This window comes from Petaurus breviceps, unplaced genomic scaffold (assembly GCF_028583685.1).
Source record: "Petaurus breviceps papuanus isolate PSGF00001 unplaced genomic scaffold, PetGlider_PUasm1.0 76381, whole genome shotgun sequence".
Taxonomy (NCBI): Eukaryota; Metazoa; Chordata; class Mammalia; order Diprotodontia; family Petauridae; genus Petaurus; species Petaurus breviceps.
The window spans coordinates 1-21,738 of NW_027186483.1; the positions used below are offsets into that span (position 1 = coordinate 1).

The 21,738-nt window shown below is 41.5% G+C and overlaps 1 protein-coding gene, 1 long non-coding RNA gene and 1 pseudogene across 6 annotated transcripts; 2 read left to right on the plus strand and 1 right to left on the minus strand.

The window, feature by feature from the left end:
- Positions 1-10: 10 nt before the first annotated feature.
- On the plus strand, positions 11-11,046 carry LOC138175241 (uncharacterized). 5 transcript variants are annotated; one of them, XR_011171955.1, is made up of 5 exons: positions 20-908; positions 1,638-3,147; positions 4,424-4,467; positions 4,971-5,054; positions 8,199-11,046. It is a non-coding gene; the product is annotated as an uncharacterized lncRNA (long non-coding RNA). The 5 variants fall into 5 exon arrangements; XR_011171953.1 differs by having other exon boundaries at positions 15-908; positions 1,638-4,467; XR_011171954.1 differs by having other exon boundaries at positions 17-908; positions 4,424-5,054.
- LOC138175240 (60 kDa heat shock protein, mitochondrial pseudogene) lies at positions 6,500-7,183 on the minus strand (annotated as a pseudogene).
- A 1,817-nt stretch (positions 11,047-12,863) lies between the features above and the next one.
- EDF1 (endothelial differentiation related factor 1) lies at positions 12,864-19,694 on the plus strand. The gene is made up of 5 exons (XM_069105662.1): positions 12,864-13,218; positions 15,950-16,001; positions 16,517-16,677; positions 17,933-18,026; positions 19,129-19,694. Exons 1-5 carry the CDS (start codon positions 13,141-13,143, stop codon positions 19,188-19,190), a joined length of 447 nt encoding a protein of 148 aa, XP_068961763.1. The 5' UTR covers positions 12,864-13,140; the 3' UTR covers positions 19,191-19,694.
- The last annotated feature ends 2,044 nt before the right edge of the window (positions 19,695-21,738 follow it).

Genomic DNA, 21,738 nt, shown 5'->3' on the forward strand with positions numbered 1-21,738 from the left:
CCTGGGAAATGCCTAGCCTGGGAGGAATGCTAGCCTTTTCCCTCACACTATTCTGAAACTTTAGGGCAAAAACCAGCATCTGTAATGCCTGTTTCCTTTGCACCTATGCTGAGGGAGAACCTACTTTTGACATTTTCCGTCTGCTCTTGCCTCTGTCTCTCCATCTCTGGGCCATCTGAACTGTGTCTTCCTGCCTTTCTCCTCTCCCTCTCCTTCTTCTTTCCTTTCTAACTGCTTCTCTCTATCACTTCCCTTTGGGCTGATGCCTTATTTCATGATTGAAACTGGGCTCCTCCCCATCTGTCAGCTTTTTAAACAAGAAGACTGGGGGCCCTTCTAATCAAATGCTTTTCCACCTCCACTATTGTTTATTGTTGTTGACTTGGGGTCCCTTCAGCTGGGGCTATACAGTCCCAATGTACAGCATTAGGGAAGGGAAGACTCATTAGGTAATATCGTTAAGGATTGCACCAGGTTTTTATAGACACCCAGGAAGACGTTTAGAGAATAGGCCTTGTATCTATTTAGGGTTCCAAGTTTGAAGACAAACAGGCATTTCTAAGGAGGGGCAGGGGTCGTCCAAGTCATTTCCTCTGACCCTTGCAGTGAGGAATAAGTATGACAGAGGGGTAGGGAATCTGTTCTGTTTTTCTCCCCTGTAGCTTTGCCAGAGGAATTTGAATTACTCAAAGAAGACCTACTCAGGAAAGAAGGAGAGCTGAACCAGCTACCCAAACAGTTCCGACAGTCTCCAAATGTACCGAGCAAGAGAAAAAAAATTACCACGGGGAGAGGAACTCCTGGAGAGATGCTGGGATGGAGTCAAGGATCCCAGAGGAGGGGAACATGCTGCAGGGAGAGCCTGGAGGTACAACATAGCAGGAAGGGAAGGGGAATATTATGAAAAGGTGAGACCATCAGGGGTCAGAGAAGGAGGCACCTTCCTTAATGGATTCTGCCCAGAACATTGGAGAGATTAGGACCTTTTAGGAACTTTCCATCCTATGTAATTATGCTAGGGCAATGTAATCAGAATACAGTAGAAAGAACACTGACTCTGCAATCAGAAGTCTTGGGTTTGAATTCTGCCTCTAAAATTTATGTGACCTTAGACAAATCACATGACCTCTCCAGGTCTCCGTTTTCTCATCCGTAAAATGTGGGAGTCGGACTGGCTGGCCACTGAGGTCACTTATAACTCTAAATCCGTGGTTGCTATCATTTCTACAGAGAGATTGGCTAGATGGCACAATGGATAGAGCACTGGGCCAAAAGCCAGCAAGACCTGAGTTCAAATTAGTCTTTAGACACAATAGCTGTGTGACCCTGGGCAAGTCACTTAACTTCTGTCTGCCTGAGTCTCCACAACTGTGAAATAGAGATAATAATATCCTCTACCTCCCAGGTTGTTGTGAAAATCAAATAGGATAATATTTGTAAAGCACACTTAGCACAGTGACTTCTTTACACACAGTAATTGCTATATAAATGCCATCATTATTGTTGTTATGGCAGCTAGGCAGACCAATGAATAAAGTATTCTGGAGTCAGAAGGACCTGAGTTCAAATCTGACCTCAGATACTTACTAACTTTCTGACCCTGGGTAATTCACTTCGCCTCTGTTTGTCTTAACCAGCTGCTGGAGAAGGAAATGGAAAAAACCACCCCAGTATCTTTGCCACAAAAACTCCGTGGACAGTGTGGGCCACAAGATCATAGAGTCAAACACAACTCAACAACAACAAAATTATTATTATTTCTTGCCTTTCAAGAGGACAACCTAGACTGTAGTGGAAAGCTTAGAAGAAATCTTGAGCATACAAATCCCAGCATATGCCCCCGACCTGTAGACAGGAACATCTAGTTGTTGCAGTAGATGTACCCCTAAGGAAAAAGAAGCCTCATCCAAACAATGACCAAAGTGCCTCCTAAGGCATTATACGTTCCTCACCAAGTCTCACCAAGAAAGTTTCCAGTCCACAGTCTGGTTTTCCATGACCAGACACAGATCAGGGAAAGGAAATGGTGACTTCAATATACCTCCTGTCAGTTTTCCACAAAGGTTCTCACATAGTCAGCTCCAAGCAGTCAGGACTCAGAATGAACCAAAGAATGACAGAGCAGGAGGGGACCATAGAAGTCCAACCCTGTCATCTTACAGAAGAGGAAATTCAGGTTCAGTCAAAGAGAAGTAACTGGCCTGAGGGAACACATCTAGCTAGTAGCAGAGTCAAGACCAGCACTTAAGTCTCAACTATCCTGCCTCCTCAAAGACACCCTTGTCTACACCTTCTGTTTGCTGAGCACAGCAAACCCTAGGCTCATCCCTATGACTGTCCTTGGAGCCTGTAGCAGCAAGCACCCTGGAGTCCCTAGGGTGGCTGCTCACACAGGTTCTTGGATCTGCTTTGATAAAGGAAAGCAACTCAAAATGGGTTAACAAGCTTACTTTAATCAGTCAGATATGTATCGTTTACCTTGTTCAGGGGAAAAAGGTCAGCACCCGAACTTCAGAATATACAGACAGTATTATCAAGACATTAACAGATCAAGTAGACAGCTTTCCAAACTGTCCAACCATTACATCCATACCCAGTCAACATCTGGGTTTCCACATCTGGGTTTTTCAAAGCCGGGGGACTCTCAACAACGGCTTCCCAGAATTCAGATCAAATCACAGAACACTTCTCAAAGTGAGTCCCAAAACAAAGCTACACGTCAGGGCTTATATAGCCTTCTCCTGGCTCAGAGAATGTAACAACCTTATTGACTCACTGGCCAATCAAGAAGTATCTACTGAAAAACATCTTTAAAATTTACATTCTCATTACAGAGCCCTAGAGCCATTTCAACAAGTGAAAGACTGAGAACCCTTAAGGTACATTAGGCCAGGGCTAAGCTGAAAAGGCATCAGACATGACGGCATTGCTGACTAGATTTTAAAAACATTTTGCTAAAATTGTATGGCGCTGTTTTCCCCCTGGGGCACAGCTGTCACAAAGGGAAGAAGATGTAAATAATCTGATGAATATGAGAGAAATACCGGCCCCCTACATTGAGCAGGCATCGGAGAAGAACCAAGGAAAAGAGAAGGTGCATATGGAAGTAACTGTCCTATAGGAAGGCCCAAGATTGCCCAGGAAGAAGTAAGTCAAAAGATGTTGAGAAGAGACAGATTGGCCTGTTTAATGGCAGGATAAAGAGCCAACATTGTCACAGTATCCAGGGACCTTGGGCAAACCGTATGAAGGTCCTTCCTTTATAGACTCACGAGCTGGGGATGATACAGAAATGAGTTAGATCTGTAGGTCAATGATTTGAATCTCTCTGCAAAAACCATGCTACAGCTGTACAAAAATGATTACTCTTAGTTTTATTGCCAATGGCTTCTCAAAGATTTATCATAAAACCTTCTGAGTGTTACCTTCATAAAGTCTTTCTGTCTTGTCTACTCCTGCTGAGGATTAACACAATTCTCAGTGCTGCCAAGAGTGGAATCAGTTCCCTCAACTGTAAAATGGCAACCTAAGTCTCAGGATTGCTGTGAAGATTAGAGGAGATAATATTTGTAAATCACTTAGTGCATGGTGGATGTTAAATAACTGTTGTCATTTTTTGTTATTATTGAAGTAGCCTTGCCAGTTGCTTTGTCTCTCGTACCTGGGGTATCTTTAGAGGTGAGGGGCATTGGCACTCCATGCCTTTGTGAATTTGTGAATTCTATCACTCTAAAAGCATGTTTGTCACCCAAACTGCATCCTTGTTAAATGGAGGAGAATATTATAATGTGGAGAAGAGCTCTTCCATCCTTACTTTAGAACAAAGAATCTACACAAGATGTAGTCATCTAAGAAAATTGAAGATTTAATTTTAGAATGAGCTCCTAAAAATGCTGAATTTGCCCTGAGAAAAGTGTAATTTTACCAGGATGACTCTTTCATCCCCTATAATTCTTTCTCACCTCGAATAATGGAAATTTCTCCTCCTGAAATATCTCAGGTTCATAGATTCCTAGAATGTGGGAGGTGGAAAGGGCTGAAATCATCTAGTCTGCTTCACTCAGTTTACCGATGAGAGAAGTAAGCCCACAGACAGGAGGTGATTTGCCCAAGATTATCCAGCTAGTTATTGACTGAGCATGGTTTGAAATCTAGGTCTCTTCACTCCTGTCCAAATTCTCTTCCCACACCACTGTACTTATCTCTCTTTTAGTCTTTGGCCTGGGCAGGCAAAAGTCACCCCTCCCATCCCATAATGCATCTACTTGTCATGATGCTTTCAGAGGGGAGACAATGCCGCCGGTCAGAATCCAGCTTCAGAAAACATTCTAAATTCTAGCTGTTTAGCTCAGAATCACCAACATTCTTTATTTCTCTCAGTCTGTGTGAGAGTGTGGGTGATGTGATGGTTTGTTTTTAATAGGGTGAATATTCTACTGGGTCTCACTTCTGGAACTGATTTCACTGGTAAGTGTCTGGTGGAAATTTCATCTAATCTTAGAAATTGTAAATGTAATACATAGGGAAATAGTTCTATATAGCAGAAGGAGCACTGGAATTAGGATCCAAATATCTATGTGTGTTCTCATCTCAGCCCTGGCCCCTTCCGAGGGGGTGACCTTGAACAAACTATTGAACCTGTTAGAGCCTTGATGTTCTCATCCTTAAATTGGATCAATAACATTTGAACAATTTGCCCTATAAGATAAAGGGGATCAAATGAGATGATTTACATTAAGCACTTTGTAAAAGGTTTTCAGGTATGCTCCATACCTCGTAAACACAACAATTCAATGGCTGATGCTATGGAAAACACAAACAGATGGACAGATAAGTATGCTGATAACTTCAGAAAGTGTTTCCAACCCTGTTCTTGAAACCTAGATCTAGATGAGAGAATGAAAGCCTAAAAATCCTTGGCTGATGATTTATTTTTAATTTTCTTATCTCAAATCATGGGATTTTTTCAGGTGCATGACAAGACTCATAATATGATAAAAGGATTGCTGCACGCTGCCATGGAAGATCTGAGGCTAGAGACGAAGATGAATATGGTAAGGATCTAAAGATATGTCTCATCTCATTAGGAATTCAACAATCCCAATCACAAGTATAGTGAATGCTCTCTTGTCCATTCTGGTTGGTGTAACAGCAAGCACCCCAGAATCCCCAGGGTGGCTGCCAACACAGGTTCTTGGATCTGCTTTGCTAAAGGAAAGCAACTCAAAATGGGTTCGCAAGCTTACTTTAATCAATCAAACATATCATTTACCTTGTTCAGAGGAAAGTCAGTACCCCAAACTTCAGAGTGTACAGACAGAAATTACAAGAAAACAGAAAAACATATCGAGCAGACAGGCCTCCTACTGTCTTGACCATTACATCCATCCCTAGTCAGTTACCAGAGAGGGAAGCATCAACATCTGGGTTTTTCAAAGCCGGCGGGGGTGGGGGTGGGGGGGTTCAACAGCTGCCCAGAGTCTCATCTGGTCAAATCACACAACACTTCTCAAAGTGAGCCCCAAAACAAAGTCTCCCATCAGGCCTTATATAGCCTTCTCCTGGCTCAGAGAATGTAACAACCCTCTTGACCCACTGCCCAATCACAAAGTATCTCCTGAAAAACAAGTGTTCCACCACAGGCTCCACATGCACTTAACCTAGGGGCAGGGAAGATCTTAAAAATTTACATTCCTGTAACAGTTGGGAAGTATCTGAAGTATAGTAAATGCTCTCTGAGTCCATCATGGCAGGGAAGTAAAGTGTTTGGATTAATCACCTATTGGAGTCAAGAGGGAGTGAATCCCATATACTATTTATGTGACACTAGACCACCACATGCCAGGGGTTTATATCCTTTTAAAGGAGGTATATAATTCCATCTTCTTTTTTGTCCTATTGGGGATGGAGGTTGATTGCTACTGACTGTCAGTGTTTGGGATAGAAGGGGTGTTGGATGGGGATATGGAGAAGAAGACATTGATCAGCCACTAACTGAATGATACTCTCAACTTGTTACCTGGGAAGGGAGTGAACATGTACTGACTTCCCAGAGCTGTAAGGGAACGTGGGCTGGCACCAGTTCTCTCATTTGGCATTGGGTTCGTAAATTGGTAAGGAGTCAGGGCATCAGAGGCAACTGCCCTGTATGCCAATGAAAATACACTATATTGCCAATATGTCTGCCCCCAACACGTACCGTATGTACACTAAGTCAGTAGCAATCAACCTCCATCCCCAGCAGGAGAAAAAAGAAGATGGAATTATATACCTCTTTTAAAAGAATATAAGCCCCTTGCATATGGTGGTCTAGTATCTCATAAATAGTATATGTGACATATTCCACACATGGATCACCAGTGTACAAATCATTTAGAATAACAGCATCAAATTCAAATAGAAAAGGGGGCCACCAAACTCTCCATAAGAATCTCTGTAGGCCACGTACTGAAGTATTTGGCAAATCAGGTCTCACAAATTTTGGTCAATTTTCCTTTTTTCATATTCTCAAAATCTCTGAGTAAGACATTATAACTATCTCTAAAGAGCTCTGTGAAAGTTCCTCAACTGTCAGTGATCCTTCAACCTCTACATTTTAGCAATGGTCACTTCGAGGATTTTTAGTGTCTTTTCATTATTTTTATTCAAATATTTTTAATCTTCATTACCTGGAGTTATGATTTCTAAGGTTTTTAGAGTGCATTAAAGTCATGAACAGCCACCTTGTGGATTTATGCCTTCTTCAAAACCTGCACATGTAGTATTTAGAATTTAGTAATTCAATCTTTCGTTTTATTCACTTCTATATTACTTGTTTCACCAACCTTTATTACAGTTACTCCATCAGAAAATGTGGCCATACATTCATATTTACCTTCTGTTTTTCTTAGGTACTAGAAGTAACTTTTAACCCTTTAATGATTTCTTGAACATATTTTTCAATTTGAGATTTCACTCTTTCCTTTGAAAAGCATGCTATACTCCTTTATCACAATAACCTCCTCAACTTTTCCAGTCATGACCTTGAATATCTTTAAGATTCAGGGTCAATCCCTCTTCCCCAAACAGTTCCCTACCAGTGAAATAGCCATATCTTTGGGTTAGTCTTTCTATTGACAAAGAAACTTGGAGGTTCTTCTGCAACAACCTCCAGCCCAATTTTTAGTCTATTCCAAACCACTGTATTGAATGTGGTTTTTTTTTACTGACATCTTCAGAAATTATGGCAATGGGCATTTGTAATTTCAAGAGCAGGTACAATACATACTAGATAATAGAATATTGGCATTGAGAAAAATGATTATTTTCTTATAATATATATAATAATAACCAATTATTTGAAGGTCAGTTATTAGTAGGGTTTTTTTTCCTTTTTATTTCTTTGTGAAGGACAAGGATGACAATGAGACATTCTCTTCAATTGACTCAGAGAATTTATTTTTGATTTAAAGGTAAAGAGAATCAGTTCTAGGTGAATTCTTGACACACTAGCTGTGTGACCTTGGGCAAGTCACTTAACCCCAACGGCCTTGCCTTCCCCCCTCCAAGGAAAAAGAAAATCAACGGGATCTTAAGCTGCATTGAGAGGGTTTTTCCCTTTTGTTCTGATTCTTCTTTCACAACATGATTAATGTGGAAATATGTTTACGTGATTGCACATCTATAGCCTATATCAGATTGCTTGCCATCTTGGAGAGGGGGGAGGAGAGGGTGAAAGGTAGGTAGCGATGGAGGGAGGAAAAAATTTGCAACTCAACATCTTATAAAAGTGAATGTTGAAAACTAAAAAAAAAACTATTAAAAAAATTTAAAAACCCAACAAAAAGAAGGAAGAAAAAAGCCTTCTCATTATAATATTCATTCTTTCAACCAGAGTTGATTTCCACTTGTCAGAGACAACCCCTTTTCCAAAATTATTTAAACATTCAAGTAGCCTCCTTGCAGGGTCTTTGATTTCCAAGAGAACCACTGACCTCAATTTATTGATTATTTGCTAGCTTAAATAATAAATTGATTATTAGTTATTCAGAAACTATGTCTCGGGTTTTTCCTTCATCTCAGCATTGTGGAATTCATATTGTTGACCTTTGGTTGTATTAATAAAATATGGAGAGATGCTACCTCTGTAAAACTTCATGCCTTCAATTCTGTTTAATTCATTATTCTTTTTTTTTACTCCATCCTTCCCTTTCTTCCAGTATTTTTCTTTTTCATAATATCATCAGATATTATGCTGTCAATTTCCTGATCTGTTTTTAGTAATTGAAACAACTGAGGACGGCTGAGTCAAGATGGCAGAGTAGAAACAGGACCTCCGTTTGGCTCCAGCTTTCACCTTCCCCAATTCATGTAAAAGGGGACTCTGAACAAACGTTGGAGCTACAGAACCCACAAAATGACACAGAGAAGCTAACCTCCTGCTGAGGACAGCTCAGCAGGCTGGCAGGAATTGGCCAGCGCAGCCCAGAGCCCAGGCCCCCATGAGCCGAAAATTTTAGCTCCAGGGTGGGCCTGACCAGTCCCCGGCTGGAGGAACTCCAGATCACCAGCAGCTGTGCAAAGGACAAAGTAAGAGGTCAGTGCAGTGTGGACTTTGAGACCAGTAGTTGGGAGAGCGTGGCTTTTGCCCCCAGGGCAAGAAGCCGCTGAGATGCCTTGGCACAGCCCTTCAGCTCCTGGCCTGCAGAGTGTAGGGGGACCAAGCACCAGTCTGAGGGGTAATCGCTCCTGCTTTAACCTGCTTGGATCTGGATTTCAGTCTAGGGTGGACTTCCTGGGGTGTATGATGAGCTTGCTAGAGCGTGTGGAGGCTTCAGAAAGGGCACCCAACTAATACCTCCAGCAGCTGAGAAAACCCCAGCATTTGGGACGAAAGCTCCCCTGTCGGGTGGCAGAATCCTACTGTGGCAAAAAGCCCAAAAGTCAAGTAATTGAATGGCAACATGACCAGGCAAAAGAAGCAAAACAAACAGAAGAATCCAATATTAGATTCCTATTTTGGTAACAAAAAGGATCAAAGCATGGAAAAGGAGGAAGACAGTGAAGTCAGAATTCCTGCACCAAAAGCTTCAAAGGAAAATATGAGCTGGTTACAGGCCATAGAGGACCTTAAGAAACAGATAAGAGAAGTGAAGGAAAAATTGGAAGAGAAATGAGAACGATGCAAGAAAATTATGAATTGAGAGTCAACAACCTGACTGAGAAAAATAACACCTTAAAAAACAGACTAACTCAAATGGCAAAAGAGGCTCAAAAAGGCAATGAGGAGAAGAATGCCTTAAAAAGCCAAATTTGCCAGATGGAAAAAGAATCTCAAAAGCTCACTGAAGAGAATCATTCCCAATTTAGAATGGACCAAAGGGAAGCTAGTGACTTGAGGAGAAATCAAGATGCTGTTAAACAGATCCAAACAAATGAAAGAATAGAAGGCAATTTGAAATATCTCGTGGGAAAAAGCACTGACCTGGAAAAATAGATCCAGGAGAGACAATTTAAAAATTATTGGACTACCTGAAAGCCATAATCAAAGAAAGAACCTAGAAATTATTCTCCAAGAAATTCTCAAGGAAAATTGCCCTGATGTTTTAGAACCAGAAGGCAAAATAGAGGTTGAAAGAATCACCTCCTGAAAAAGATCCCAAAAAGAAAACTCCTAGGAATATTATAGCCAGGTTCCGGAATTCCCAGATCAAGGAGAGAATATTACAAGCAGCCAGGAAGAAACAATTTGAATATTGTGGAAACACAATCAGGATAATCCAGGATCTGGCAGCTTCTACACTGAGGGATCTAAGGTCCTGGAATATGATATTCCAGAGAGCAAAGGAGCTGGGATTAAAACCAAGAATCACCTACCCAGCAAAACTGAATATCATGTTCAGGGGAAAATATGGTCATTCAGTGGAATAGAGGACTTTCAAACATTCTTGATGAAAAAACCAGAGTTAAATAGAAAATTTGACATTCAGATACAAGAAGCAAGAGAAGAATGAGAAGGTAAACAGGGAAAAGAAATCATAAGCCACTTATCAAAGTTGAACTATTAACATTCCCACATAGAAAAATGATAATTGTAAATAATGAAACTTTTCTCAATATGAAAATAGTTGAAGGGAATAGAAATATATATATATGTACATGTATATATATATGTCTATATCGGAGGGTATATGGGCATATGAATACATACGTGAATGTGTGTATATATGTTTACAGGTATACATAGATAGAGGGCACAGGACCAATTTAATAGGAAGGGATGATACTTAAAAGGTGAAATTAAGAGGTGAGAGAGGAATATAATGAGAGGTGATAGAGAGAAAGAATGGGGTAAACGATCTCATTTAGAAAAGGCAAGGGAAAATGGTTACAATGGAGGGGAAGAATAGGAAGGCAAAAGGGCATAATAAGGTCAACCTTATTCTCATTGATTTTGGCTTGGGGAGGGAATGAAATACACACTAAATAGGGTATCTCACCTTACAGGAGAGTAGGGGGGAAGGGGATGAGAGGGGGAATGATGGAAGGGAGGGCAGGTGGGGCGGGGAGGGAAGTTGGAAGCACCTACTTCTGAAAAGGGACAGGATCAAAGTAGAGAACAGAACAAGTGGGAGGTGTGATAGGAAGGAGGGAAATATAGTCAATCTTTTATAATATATCTACTATGTTAATGTTTTGCATAGCTACACATGTACAACCTATACTGAACTGCTTATCTTCTCAGTAAGGGTGGGTGACAAGGGAGGAAGGGAATGAATCTGGAATTCAGTTTTAAAATAAAATGTCTAAAATGTATATATATATATATTATTATTATTAATACTATTTTACATGTAATTGGGAAATAACATATACAGGCACTGGGGCATAGAGATCCACCATGCCCTACTGGAAAAGTCGAAGGTGGTATGGGAGATAGCAGAATGGAGGAGGGGATATCCTGTGGGATTGCTATTTTGGGGTGGTGGGTAGGGGAAAAACGGAGAGAAAATTTGTAACTCAAAATCTGGCAGAAATGAATGATGTAAATCAGAAGTTAATAAAGCATTTGAAAAAAAAAAAAAAAGAAATTGAAACAACCAGAGCAATTTCTTCAGTCATTATGACAGGCTCATACTGCTTAAGTTCAGCAGTGAAAGCCTTAACAGCTAACAATGCACCTCTACTGGTCTCCATTAAACTTGTTCCTTTGCTAATCTCATAGCCTCCCTTGGCTTTGTGGAAGGAGGGTGGCAGTGTCACTCGTAAAATCCTGGAGAAGCCTGACACAAATGTTTTTGTACTTTGCTTTCAAGGAATTTATTTTGCAATCATCACACCATCTTGGGGGCAGCTAGGTGGCACAGTAAATAGAGCACAGACCCTGGAGTCAGGAAGACCTGAGCTCAAATCTGTCCTCAGACACTTGACACATTAACTAGCTGTGTGACCTTAGGCAAGTCACTTAACCCCGATTGCCCTGCCTTCCCGCCTCAAAAACAAAAAAATCATCGCACCATTTTCTGTTATCTTAGGACTTCCTCAACTCTCTTCAATACTCACATTTCTCTCCTTCAGCCTCATAGTAACAGTAGCATTGTCAGGTTAAAAAAAAGTCTACACCTTGGGATATTAAAGCTCAGGTATCTGTTCCAAACTTGACATCTTTAGAATAAGCATCAGTAAATTAAGAGGTAGTGTTTTCCGGACACTTGGAAAAACCATAGGCTAAAAAAGTATTTCTGTGAGACCAGCCTACAAGCCTGTGGTGCAGGTCATGATCAGCCTAGTTAAGCATTTATAATTGAATACTATGTGCAAGCACTATAGAGGGGAAAAGAAGGAATAAATATTTGTATAGTGCCTACTATGTGCAAACACTTAGAAAAAAATTATCTCATTTGACCTTTACAATAATCCTGGGAGGTAAGTGTTGTTATTATCCCCATTTTACAATTAAGGAAACTGAGGGTGACTTGCCCAATGTTACACTACTAGTAAGCATCTGAGGCCACATTACTGTACCACCAGCTGCCTCCATGCTAAATTGCTGGGAATACCAAAAAGAAAAAAAATAATCCCTGCCCTCAAGGTACTTACAGTCTAATGTGGGAGACAACATACAAACCATGTACAAACAAGATACATATAGGGTAAACTGCAAATAATACCGAAGGGAAGGTACTATCATCAGTAAGGGGGTCCTGGAAAGGCTTCTTGCTTGTTTTGACTGATACTTCAAAGAAGCCGACAAAAAGTAGTTGCTTTTTTTTTTTTTGAAAGGAGAGAGCTGGTAGCTCTAAAGCCTGTGTCCTCTGAATATGTGACCAAGTTGATTTGGCCTCCCTCTGCTGCGCTCTCCTGCTACAAATGGATTGGCTTGTGTCACAGTTGAGTCCCCCACTCTTCCTCTCTTTCCTAGCATATGGGATTTGTTTTCCCGGACTCTTTGGCAGGGAGCTCATTGTGGGAGGTACAAAAGCGAGCGGGGATCAGGCGGTGTAGTCTGAGCCTTAAAAAGCAGTCACAACTACCGGGTCCTTTTACTAGCTCTATCCCAGGTTTCTGTAACCCAGACACCAAGATTTTCCAGTCTCTGCAGTGAGTCCGCGGAAGAAGATAAGGGGAACGTATTAGAAAACGTCACAGGGTACTGAAGCTCAAGAGGTCAAACAAGAGCACCTGCCCAAGACTACAATCCCCAGCAAGCCTCTTGTTCAGCGTGGCCCATATTTGGGGGTGGGAGACGGAGTTAGAAATTCGTAATGCATCTTGGTCTTTGTAGTCTCCTCTCCAGCCACTGAATGTCACTAAACCTGTAATGCACCGAATTGCATGCTGGAACAGGTAATTTCGGCAAGCATGATACCTCCCCCGCCCCGGTCCCGAGCATTTCCTTAGACAAGCCCCGGCACAGATTGTCCCCCATTTCCTGGAGGAAACAACGACCTCCTTCTCTTGTTATTGGCCAATCGGGGCCGAAAAGGTGCAGCTCGCGGTCCGAGAGGGCGGGGTGTGGCTTCTTTGACCGCGCAGGCGTAGGGCGCACGGTGAGCGAGGAGAGTAGCGAGCGATCGAGGCAGGCGGAGCGTTGCGTTGAGTTGCGTTGCTCCCCGAGTCCGGCTTCCCCGAGAGCGGAGACTACCCCCTCACACCCCCGCCATGGCCGAGAGCGACTGGGACACGGTGACGGTGCTGCGCAAGAAGGGCCCCACGGCGGCCCAGGCCAAGTCCAAGCAGGTACGGCCCGCGGGCCGCCACCTCCGCGTCCCCACTCGCGCCCGGGGTTTGCCAGGCCGCGCCGCCTTCCCGGCCGCCTGCCGTAGCGGGCTCCTCGAACGGCCGGGGCTCGCGGAGCCCGACGCCATCGGGCCGAGGCCCTGGCTGCAGCCGCTGCTGAGTCACAGGGCCCGATACCCCTTCCGGGCTGGACAGCGCTCCCCGCGCCGCGGCCCCGCCACGCGGGGGCTGGGGCGGAGAAGAGAACGATGCCGGCCCAGCGTGGGCTCAGCCCTGGAGCTTGGGAGCCGAAGGCCTGGAAGGGCAGGACGAGGGCAGGCTGAGGGCCGCCAGCCCAGGCCCTCTTGTGCCCCGGAACCCCGGGGCTGAGGAGGGCCCGGGGGACAGGAGATGATGGGAGCCTCTCCCTTGGCATCACGCTGCGTGGGGCCCTGGAAAGAGACCTCGGGGTTTCGGTTGGAGTTACCGGGGCTCGTGCCTTGGGCGTGTCACTTAACCTCCTCGGGCCTCAGTTTCCACATCTGTAAAATGAAGGGATTACACAGGATGGCCCCTTCCAACTCCAAAACTGTGAGCCCAAGTTCGAGTTCATTCTGAAAACTTGTGCCAGATGGCTCCTGGCCGCAGGGCCCTCTGCTGGGCCTTAGAGAGATAGATAACGTCAGCCTAGTAGGGGATAGGAACCACTCCAGGCGCACTTTGGGGGCTCTTTGTTGCATAAAGGGTAGTGTGTTTTTTGTTTCTCATTCATGAAATTGTCTTCAGGTGTCTGTGATTTCATCTGTGGGGGTGCCATCTCCACCCTCAAATATAGCAACACTGGCTGATTAGTAGCTCTGTGATCATAGGCTTGTGATCAAAGGCTTCTAACTCCTCAGTTTCCCTCTATATAAAATGGAGATAATACTTGTCATCCCTCTCACAGAACTGTTGTGAAGAAAGTACCTGTAAAAGATATTTTTATGCTTTGCTAGATGATTTAATGAGTGGCCTTGGCCAATCTTTCACTAATGAGCTTTTCTGAACTTAACTAGGCAGGTGTTTGAAATGCAGACTGCTAATGGCTCACAAAGCCTTTCCAGTTTAGTAGTATCTTAGGGAACTTGCACGGTGTTGGTAAAGCTCTTGAGAATTTAGGGTTACTCCCATGTTGAATTTAGGAATATGAAGAGAGCTTTATCCCTATTTCATCATACTTTGGAAAAAAAAAGTTGTTCGGAGTGGCTGTGTGCGAAGGAAAGCGCTGTCCCCATAGGTGCCCTCAGCAAAGGTTGGCTAATGGGGAAAATTCAGTGTTAAAAGTTAGAGAAACTGCTATTAGCCCCACTCATGACTCAACCATGTAATGCTGGCACAGTTTTGCTATCTCTTATCCTTTGACCTGGGTTGAGGAATGAGAAAAGCTCACCCACTGATTAAGGATGATTCTCCTTAGTGCTTACAGTCTGAATCTGCACTTCAACTCTTTAACATTTAAAATCCTCCTTAATTAAGAAAGCCCAGCATCTTTTTGTTGTTGTACTGTGGACTGATGTAAAGAAAACTCACTGATTAAATTTTTCTTGCTGTGCAAATGTAGGAGGCAAAGATGAGCAGTCTTACAGAACGAAACATTTATCAGCTTGTATTTCCATAGTCTGTCTCTTAACTCTCTACCTTTGCACAGATTGTCCTCCATGCCTTGAATACTCTTACCTCTTTAACTTTATTTCTTATAATCCCTAGCTCCCTTTGACTCAGCTCAGCTGTCATCTCATGTCAAGCCTTTTGCAGATTCCTACCCCCAAATAATTTCAATTTATTCTTGTGGACATGTTTTCCCAATAAGCTTCAGGGGAGGGACTTTCTTTTTGGTGTTAGGAACTGGGGATATAATTTTTGTAATGAATTTAATTGAGAGGCCAGCCTATTAAAGATATCAGAAGGGAGAGTAAAATTTTTACTCTTGTATTGTGTCCTAGAAACTAAGAGTCTTCAAGAAAACAGTTCTTTTTTATCTCTATGACTATCTATGAATGTCTGATATTGTTTAGGCTTTAGTTGACCTGTGTTGATTTGAATTTTGTTCTAGTGATGGCTACATTGATTTTATTACAAAGGAAAAAAAATCCAGAAGCATTTAAGACTATAAATAGCCATCAGAAGAGTTAACCAGAATATTCATGCTAAGTTTTTTCATGTTCATGTTGATATGTGAGCAGCTTTGAATTTTACCAGAAATAACATCACAGTATTCAGACATCTCAGGAAGAACTTAAGATTAAAATCTACAAATCATCATTTCTTCAAAAAAGAATTCTCCTTGTTCTTTTGAATATTAGTGGATTTTTTTTTGGAGGGAGAACGAGTCAAATACATCAAGTAAAACTACAATCAGCAGTGTCTGCAGCTGTCTCATTTTCTAAGAAAACTTCAGTGTCATTTGACTGAAGGTCACTGAGAAATCTACTGCTGTGTTTTCACCAGGTCCCCTTCTACTCCTCTCCCCTTCCTAAAAAAACAGTTTCTTTATCATTTGGTAGTAGTTTATTGTGAACTACCAAAGTGCATGTTCATGGAAGATTTTCAAATCAGCAGCTTTGGCTCTTTAACCAAATACTATTATGTGTCAGTTTTCTAAAAAGTAGTAATCATTAGGAAAGGGCATATTGTCTAGTGATAGCTTAAATGAATATGTGCCAGATGCTGCGACACCTAATTCTGACCCAAAAATATCTTCTGGTTTTTATAGGCCATCTTAGCAGCTCAGAGAAGAGGAGAAGATGTGGAGACTTCCAAGAAATGTAGGTGCTTTTAAGTCCCAAAAGGAAGCTGTATATTAGGGAGAGAGAGAAAGAAAAAGGGAGAGAGAGTGTGAATGTGTGTATGTATGTATGTATCCAGCCATGTATCTGATTGAGCATGTAAATGTATATATACTGCCTCTTGGGAACTTCAGGTGAGAGGTTAATAGTACTAATTCACGGCAAAAGAGCTATCAAATCTTTAGACAAAGGACTTGGCAGCTGAATTTCTGACATGCCTGGGCGAGTGTATTTGCAGGAGATATAAGAAATAATAATGTGATCATATCAGAGCAACTTGCAGAGGCAACTTTGGTTAGATTATGGTCAAGAGAGTCTCTCACCTTTTGCCCACCTTGGCGGCCTAGAAAGAATCTTTATGACAGTCTAGTTTGACAGTTGTAAAAAACATTAATATTAGCAGCTTGGAACCTGTGAAGTCAGATTTGCCATTTTAAAAAGGTTTTCTTTATGCTCCGTTTCAATCTTTATTTTTTTTCTTGTTTTGTATGTAGGGGCTGCTGGCCAAAACAAACAGCACTCCATCACAAAGAACACAGCCAAACTGGACCGAGAGACTGAGGAACTTCACCATGACAGGGTCACTCTAGAAGTGGGCAAAGTGATCCAGCAGGGCCGGCAGAGCAAGGGACTGACACAGAAGGATCTGGCCACAGTAAGTACATAGTAGAAGTAGCTTCATCTAAGTAATTAGAGTGTTTAGAAGAATAGCCGTGTTAGTAGTTAGATATCTGTTGAGCACACTGAATACACAGTAGAGAAATCAGTGTGTTCTTGCTTGTTGAATTGAGACTTCCTGAAATCAAGATGGAACATCTAATTCAGTTATAACTTCTTTTTGCTGCTTCATCACTTTATCTCACATATCTTATTACATGGTTCTTCCCAATTGGTCTCCATACTTCTAGGTTCTCTCTGCACTGCATCCTCTATACAACAGCCAAAATAATCTTCCCAGGTTATAGGTCTTAGCATATTGCTCTCCAGCTCAGAAAACCTCCTAATCATGTTGTGTCTGTTATCAAAGACAAATTCTTTCATGCTGGCATTTAAGGCTTTCCACAACCTGATTAGAATATAACTTCCCTGCTTAGTTCATGAGTTCTGTTTTAACCAAATCAGACTAATATCTATTCTCCCAAATTTAGCATGCTGTCTCCTACCCTTGTGCATTTGCTCCAGCTGTCCTTTGTGCCCAGTACACACTGCCTCCTTTTCCCTGCCTCTCACAACCCTCATCTTCCTGAAAGGTTAAGTTCATGTGCTACCTTCTTGAAGTATTCTCTGATTCTTTGACCTCTTTCTTGTCAGTGTGCTCTCTTTCAGAAGCCTTTTATTGGTCTGTGATTATGTTGTATCCCCATGATAGAGTTTCAGTACACTGAAGGTAGAATTGGTTTTGTTTTGGTCTTTGTATCTGCCTTACATATCTTAGTGTCTTACATATATCATTGTTTGTTGAATTGAATAGCTCAGTGCCAAAAATCCCATGATGTTGGTGCTATTGTATATACTGCCTCAACTAGAGTTCTTCTGTTTCCATTGTCTTGGGCTTTTTGATCTTACAGACTTATCTTGCACCAGAGGCATTGTAGTACAATAGAAAGAACACTAACTCTGGCTGGATCCAGAAGACCTAGGTTAAAAGCCCACCTCTCATGTTAACCTTCCTGTGCTTCCTTTTCCTTATTTTTAAAATGAAGAGTTTAAACTAGCTAGCCTTTGAGATCCCTTTCAGCTCTTAGATCTATGATCCAAAATTTACAGTAGCTCCCAGAATGTAGTCATGCCATCTGTGAACTTATAGGCCCTTTGAAGAACATGAAGGAATTTGTAGGATGTGTTGGCTTGTTTCTTTCTGAGAATTTCTTGTATTGAACTGATGTGTTTAAAGCACATCTTCTCTTTAGAAAATCAATGAAAAGCCCCAAGTTATTGCTGACTATGAGTGTGGACGGGCCATTCCTAATAACCAGGTCTTGGGCAAGATTGAAAGAGCTATTGGTGAGTATCTTTATTTGACTTGGAACACTATAGTATGACACTTAAGCTTAGAGACAGTTTTATATTTTCCTAGAGACACCCTTAACAACCTAGCCACAGGGAAAAGTAAAGTTAATGGGGGTGGCAGGGGAAAAGAGGGCTGGGTTTTTTCTCTGTGTTTAGAGGTGGTGATATTATGTCAGTATTACTAAGAACTTCATTGGGAAATGAACATAGTTGGCCTTCACCCTGGTTTGGGGTAAAGTTTGAGAGGCTTTAGGGAATGAAAGAAAACTTGCCTTAAGATAAGTCATAAGAGAGAAGTGCCTTTCAGTTTTTTCCCCTTTGGGATTTCTCTTTTAAAACTTTTTCCCCCATATTATTCCCCAATCAGAGTCCCCTTAATAAGAGCTAAGGGAAAAGATACCTTGTTCTAAGACCCATTGTTCCCCATACTATGTCCATAAGCTATTTGCAGAGACCTCTGGATCAAAGGTTCCCTGATAGATAAACTAGGATCGCTTTCTTTACAACTGAGCTCTGATATTAGTGGCCCACATGTTGCTATTTTCATTTCATAGCTAAAGAAAAGCCCATTACTACCCAGGATAGAAGTGTCTTCATCCTGCTTTCCTGCCATCACCCTTTTGAGTGGTGGTGAAAAAGAAATCAGAATATTTTCTTTTAGTTATTCTTCAAGAGAAGTGCTCAAATTCTCCTTCTTAAGATCAGATGTGACCATGGACCTTTTAAACTGGCCATGGAATAATCAGCCCACTTCCCTGTAAGGAGTGCCTAGACTACTTTAGACTGACCAAAGGAACAGGCAACAAGTGAGATGAAAAGTACAATCTCCTGTTGTTTTCCTGTATTTTGAGGGGGAAGTGAGTGTGTTCAACATGCTAGGATGTATTAGTTTAGCAAGGCAGGGAGCCAGGAGAGTGAAGTGAGGATAATTGTAGGAGGGTCATGATTTTGATAAATGGGCTAAGGCTAGTGGTTATTTTGGAAGTCTGACTTCTGAAAATGACTTGCTGAGCTACTTTACCATTTGTTTTATCTGAGAGCTATCTAAGCAGAGGGTAGAGTGAGGTGTTCAATAGGCTGACTCTTCTCATTCTAGGTCTCAAGCTTCGTGGGAAGGACATTGGAAAGCCACTTGAGACAGGACCAAAGGGGAAATGAACACAAAGCCTCGAAATCAGTTCGTTCAGACTGATCTCGTCTGGTGGGTTCTCCTTCACCACCAGAACCAATGTGTCTCTTCACATTGCTAAGCTGAACACAGGGGTATCAGACTTGTTTGGGGGAGGAACCTTCCAAATCTATACCTGCTGTAACAAAAACAAAAAACAAAACCTTGCAAATTAAATGATTCTCCTGACTTTTTTTTCCCCTTCCTTTTCTGAAGATTGAGGAGCCAGAACTAATAATCCTCTTTTGTCAGTAAATGTTTATCTCTAAAAGCAGTTATAACTTTTTGAGGCATTGGGGCATACGTTGAAATGGGATCAATTTAAATTAATGTGTTTTAAGGGGAGGGTTAGTGTGGAGGGGGTTATATCTGTTTGGCATCCAGGGATCTTGCTCCCTGTTTTGCAAAGAGTGCAAATGTGTCACCAACTTAAGTGACCTCTGTTCTCCCTAGCCTGCATTTTCAAGAGAAACTAATAAAAGTTTGTTACCCTTCTTGTTTGTGGCAAGGAGTTGCTTTTTAGTTTCCTGAAGCCCAGCCCTTCTCAAAATACTGCTAAGAGAGTCTGAAAATAGATTCAGACCTTCTAACAAAACACCCATTTCCTTAAGTTGTGTTTTCAGTAAGATCTGGCCTGTGCCTAGACTGAGAGGGAGCAGCTCTTTTTCTGCAGCAGAACTGTCTCAACCTGACCTTCTGTATAATTAGCAGTATAGTTGGAGTGGGGCCTCTGGCAAAAGTAATGGCCTAACTTTAATTTTTTTATTTATTAAAAATTTTTTTGGTAAGTAGTATTTTATTTTTTCCAATTACATGTAAAGATAGTTTTCAGCATTCATTTTTTATAAGATTTTGAGTTCCAAATTTTTTCTCCCAGTCCCTCAAGACTGCAAGCAGTCTGATATAGGTTATACATGTGTAATCATGTAAACATATTTCTCATTAGTCATGTTGTAAAAGGAGAAAAAAAGGGAAAAGCCACCAAAAAAAATAAACACCAAAAAAAAAGTAAAAATTTAGATTTGCGTTCAGACTCCATAGTTCTATCTTTGGATGTGGATGGTATTTTCCATCATGAGTCTTTTGGAATTGTCATGGATCATTATGTTGCTGAGAAAAACGAAATCTATCATAGTTGATCGTTGCACAATGTTGCTGTTACTGTGTACATGGTCTCCTGGTTCTCACTTCAGTCAGCATCAGTTCATGTAAGTCTTTCTAGGTTTTTCTGAAGTCTGCCTTCTCGTCATTTCTTATAGCACAATAGTATTCCATTACATTCATATGCCACAACTTGTTCAGAATGGCCTAAAATTTACATGTGGCCTTGAGGCTACAGGTGCCCCACCCCTGGTAAGTTTTAGGATAATGTATCCAAACACTTGCCAAGAACATAACTTGTTTTCATCTTGAAAACTTTTCTGCTCAGATAAATATCTGGCAAGAGGTAATACAACTTACTGTATGAGAACAACTGTTCTCCTATACGAGGTGAATTTACATTACCCTATGTGTATATTGCATGTTCTAAATGGAGTAGGAATAAAACTTTTCTTCAAGCCTCTACAAGTAATGGTCACTTCTTTTGGCTGTATCCATAAGTCTTGAAATCTCAATCTAGCTAGATGGATTTTAGTTTTTTTTGTACATCTGGTGCAAAGTAATGAGTAGTTAGGTTACCTAAAGCGTTAAAGCCAACTTTACGATATTGTTGCATTGATTGTACCCCTCCCCAAACAAGGTTGAAAACATTTAGGATTAATGACAAAACAATAAGGACATGAAATGTGGTTCAGCAATAGATGTCAAAACCAAAAGAGACTTCGAATGTGAATGTCATTCGGTACAATTTGCCATTGATTAGAAAGGGTGATTGTATTGCAGTTGTCCTTTAGTGTTGTTCAAAGACCAAAGTGCCTGGGACATACTAAAGCACTGATAAACTTAGACTGGCATTTGGTGGCAGGGAGAGTCCCAGAGGATGCTTTAACTCCTACCCATATCCATGACCTCTTTTTGGTTTTTTTTGGAGGGCAACTGGGGCTAAGTGACTTGCCCAAAGTCACACAGCTAGTAAGTGTGTCGAGCATTTGAGACCACATTTGAACTCGGGTCTTCCTGACTCCAGGGCCAGTGCTAGCCACCTAGCCGCCCCAATATCCATGACTTCTCACAGACTTTTTCCTCCCTCTTACTGAACAAAAGTCCCAAAAAGATGTACTACAGCTCTATCTTTTGTGAATAGGAAGGAAGCTGGTGAGAGGTTCTGCTGGAAAGGCTCCTCAAGGCATTTGAAGATGGGATATTGCTCCTCCCCTTATTTTCCCTAAGCTGAATTTCTGCCTTTCTAAATTGAGTCTGTATCCTTAGCTGAGCTTTTTTCTTCCTCTTCCTCTCCCTCTCCCTCTTTCCTGTAATTTTTCAGTTCCTCTTAAAAAGAAAAATAAGAATATGATCAAGGATTGATATAGGGCAAAAGAATTGACTTTTATGATCCTGTTACAGATTTGTATTGTGTTTATTTTTATTTATTTTTTT